The sequence below is a fragment of the Triticum urartu genome, chromosome 7A, assembly GCF_056163025.1.
Source record: "Triticum urartu cultivar PI428250 chromosome 7A, HENAU_Tu73, whole genome shotgun sequence".
NCBI classification, from domain to species: Eukaryota; Viridiplantae; Streptophyta; class Magnoliopsida; order Poales; family Poaceae; genus Triticum; species Triticum urartu.
Genome location: NC_141879.1, coordinates 123,974,416 through 123,976,811, shown reverse-complemented (window position 1 = coordinate 123,976,811; position 2,396 = coordinate 123,974,416). Strand labels below are relative to the sequence as shown.

Genomic DNA, 2,396 nt, shown 5'->3' with positions numbered 1-2,396 from the left:
TAGACGAGGTCGAGGCCGACCCAAGATCGAGCCCATGCCCAGAGCCGCCCCCAAGATTCACAGGCAACCCCATGCCAATCAGGACCTCGATCTGGATCGAGCAGGCGCTCTCCATCGACGGGGCTTTGGCAGGCGAGCCAACCGCAGTGGATTCGGCCCTCAGCTCCTCCGGTGGCCAGAAAGGTGCCGCGGAGGCTCGCGGAGCACGGGGACGTCGCTCGCCGCCCTCACCGCACATCCATTCCCCTCCACCACCTTCCCTCCCTCCCTCTACACGCCCGTCTATATAAGGTACGCCTCCCTCTCCCCTCACCTCTCTCCCCGTGCTTCCGGAAGTCGGGGTCTAGGTTTTGGAGCGCCGGTGCGCTGATGGATCTGGCGGGGTTGCTGGTGTGCTGCAGGAGGGCGGCCGGATGTCGGACGCGCCGGCGAGCCCGCCGGGCAGCGACAGCGACGGCTTTAGCGGCGTCAGGGAGCAGGACAGGTTCCTGCCCATCGCCAACATCAGCAGCATCATGAAGAAGCCAATCCTGGCCAACGGCAAGATCGCCAAGGACGCCAAGGAGATCGTGCGGGAGTGCATCTCGGAGTTCATTGCTTCATCGCTAGCGAGTGAGTGCCTCTGTTGACCGATGCCGCTCTGTTTTGCCTGCCCGAATCAAGTGTGGTCTGGTGCTGACCTGTCGCCGTTTTGTCTTGTCTGTATTGTAGGGCGAGCGGCAAGTGCCAGAGGGAGAAGTGCAAGACCATCAACATCGACGACCTGCTCTGGGCGATGGCCACGCTAGGCTTTCAGGAGTACATTGAGCCCCTCAAGGTTTATCTGCAGAATTACAGAGAGGTGCATGCCCATTAAGCCATGTGGGAATTTTTTATCTGAACTAATTGGGGATGGATTAGTGCTTTGAGAGTTAGGTAGGTCCATGATAGTTTAATATGTTGCTGATGTACCCTGAAAAGCTCTGTTTGGCGCTTTTGTTAGTCCTAGTTGGCAAATTTAAACACTCATGTTCAGCTTGGTGACTGATGAGACCCCACACTGCCTGGCACGAATCATCTTATTGTCCTTAGAACAAGTGTTGATTTATCCCTCCAATTACTACTGTCATTGAGATCTTCAATTCTTTTCTGTACTGTTAATTCAGATAACTGAATGATTTGAAGCACTAAGAATTGTCTCCGGAGTCCAACTATTAAAATGAAGTCTTTTGTTCAACTGGGACATGCATGCGTACATGTGCTTGGAAGATATATTCTGAATGTTCATCTCAAAGCGTGATGGGGCTTTTTCTGTCTTGTGCAGGTTGCTGACTTTGGTCTGGCCAAGATCCAGCACGAAGACGACACAGCCATGTGTCTACGCTGGCGATGGGGACTTTCGGGTACGAAGTCGGGTAGATCTGCCGAGCCGGGATGCGATTGATGATAGAAACTCATGCAACAGAGATATCATAACATTTCCATTTTGTTACATGTTTATATTTATTCAAATTCAGCTGTTTACATGGCCGAGCGGTCCAGAGATGTTTCCTTCATGCAGCAGTTTAAGTTGCTTCCAATTAAATCTGCTGTGAATGTGTTATATATAATTGAATCTGAACAAAATTTATTCCTTCAATCCTATTCATGTTTGCTCGGTGCAGATTAATTGATTGTCTCAATGTTGCCAAAGCTAGCATGTTATCATGCCAATGTATTAAAATTAAGGGATATGAAATAACCCCCCTCATGGAAATACAATCGAATGCACCTTAGCATGGAAATACATCAAATTTGGATGAAAGGCAACATAAATGGCTTGTTGATCCTATTCAAATTATACCATGAACTTATTCTGCATGTATTCAACTAGATCAAGTTCAAGTACATTAGTTCGTCATATCTGTTATTAATACACTGTCCAAGTCATGAATTTCCTGAACTGGTGCCTGTATATATTTGGGTGCTTGTCAATTAGAAAATGTCTTCATCTAGCCTTGTCTCATCATTAAATTTGTGATACATATTTGCTGAACAATTTTCTTCTCTTATGTTATTCAAGGAAATCTATATGATTTCTATTCTTGACATAAAAAGATGAGCTAACCTCTAGGTATATACAGATGCCACCTACAAGTGAATGCTGAGATACCATGTTTGTACTACGTGCCAGTGTAGCTGTACTGATACAAATACTACTTATGTACTTATGGAGTAGTAAATAACATGTCATGTAATGTATACTAATTGGTGCATTGTACAGGGCAGCTCCTTGTCATGGGCGGCGCTGTTGTCGGCAGGGCCGTTTCTTCTTCGAATTACCACGCACGCGCGTCTTGTTTGTTGCTAATCAACTAGTGATTTGGGTGATTTTGGGTTGCTGTTAGTTTTGCTTCTGCAATTTAATGTTGTCAATG

At 46.9% G+C, this 2,396-nt stretch overlaps 1 protein-coding gene across 1 annotated transcript; it reads left to right on the top strand.

Annotated features, from left to right (window-relative positions):
- Window positions 1–413: 413 nt before the first annotated feature.
- Window positions 414–1,652, top strand: LOC125518484 (nuclear transcription factor Y subunit B-1-like). Its single transcript, XM_048683314.2, has 5 exons — window positions 414–577; window positions 712–841; window positions 1,304–1,382; window positions 1,497–1,570; window positions 1,644–1,652. Exons 1-5 carry the CDS (start codon window positions 414–416, stop codon window positions 1,650–1,652), a joined length of 456 nt encoding a protein of 151 aa, XP_048539271.2.
- The last annotated feature ends 744 nt before the right edge of the window (window positions 1,653–2,396 follow it).

What these genes read in the sequence shown, in the direction of transcription:
- LOC125518484 (XM_048683314.2), top strand. Translation starts at nt 414, where the DNA reads ATGTCGGACGCGCCGGCGAGCCCGCCGGGCAGCGACAGCGACGGCTTT. An exon ending in ATCTGCAGAATTACAGAGAG is followed by an intron (nt 842 to 1,303) that starts GTGCATGCCCAT and finishes TGTCTTGTGCAG; the next exon opens with GTTGCTGACTTTGGTCTGGC. An exon ending in CTGGCGATGGGGACTTTCGG is followed by an intron (nt 1,383 to 1,496) that starts GTACGAAGTCGG and finishes ATTCAAATTCAG; the next exon opens with CTGTTTACATGGCCGAGCGG.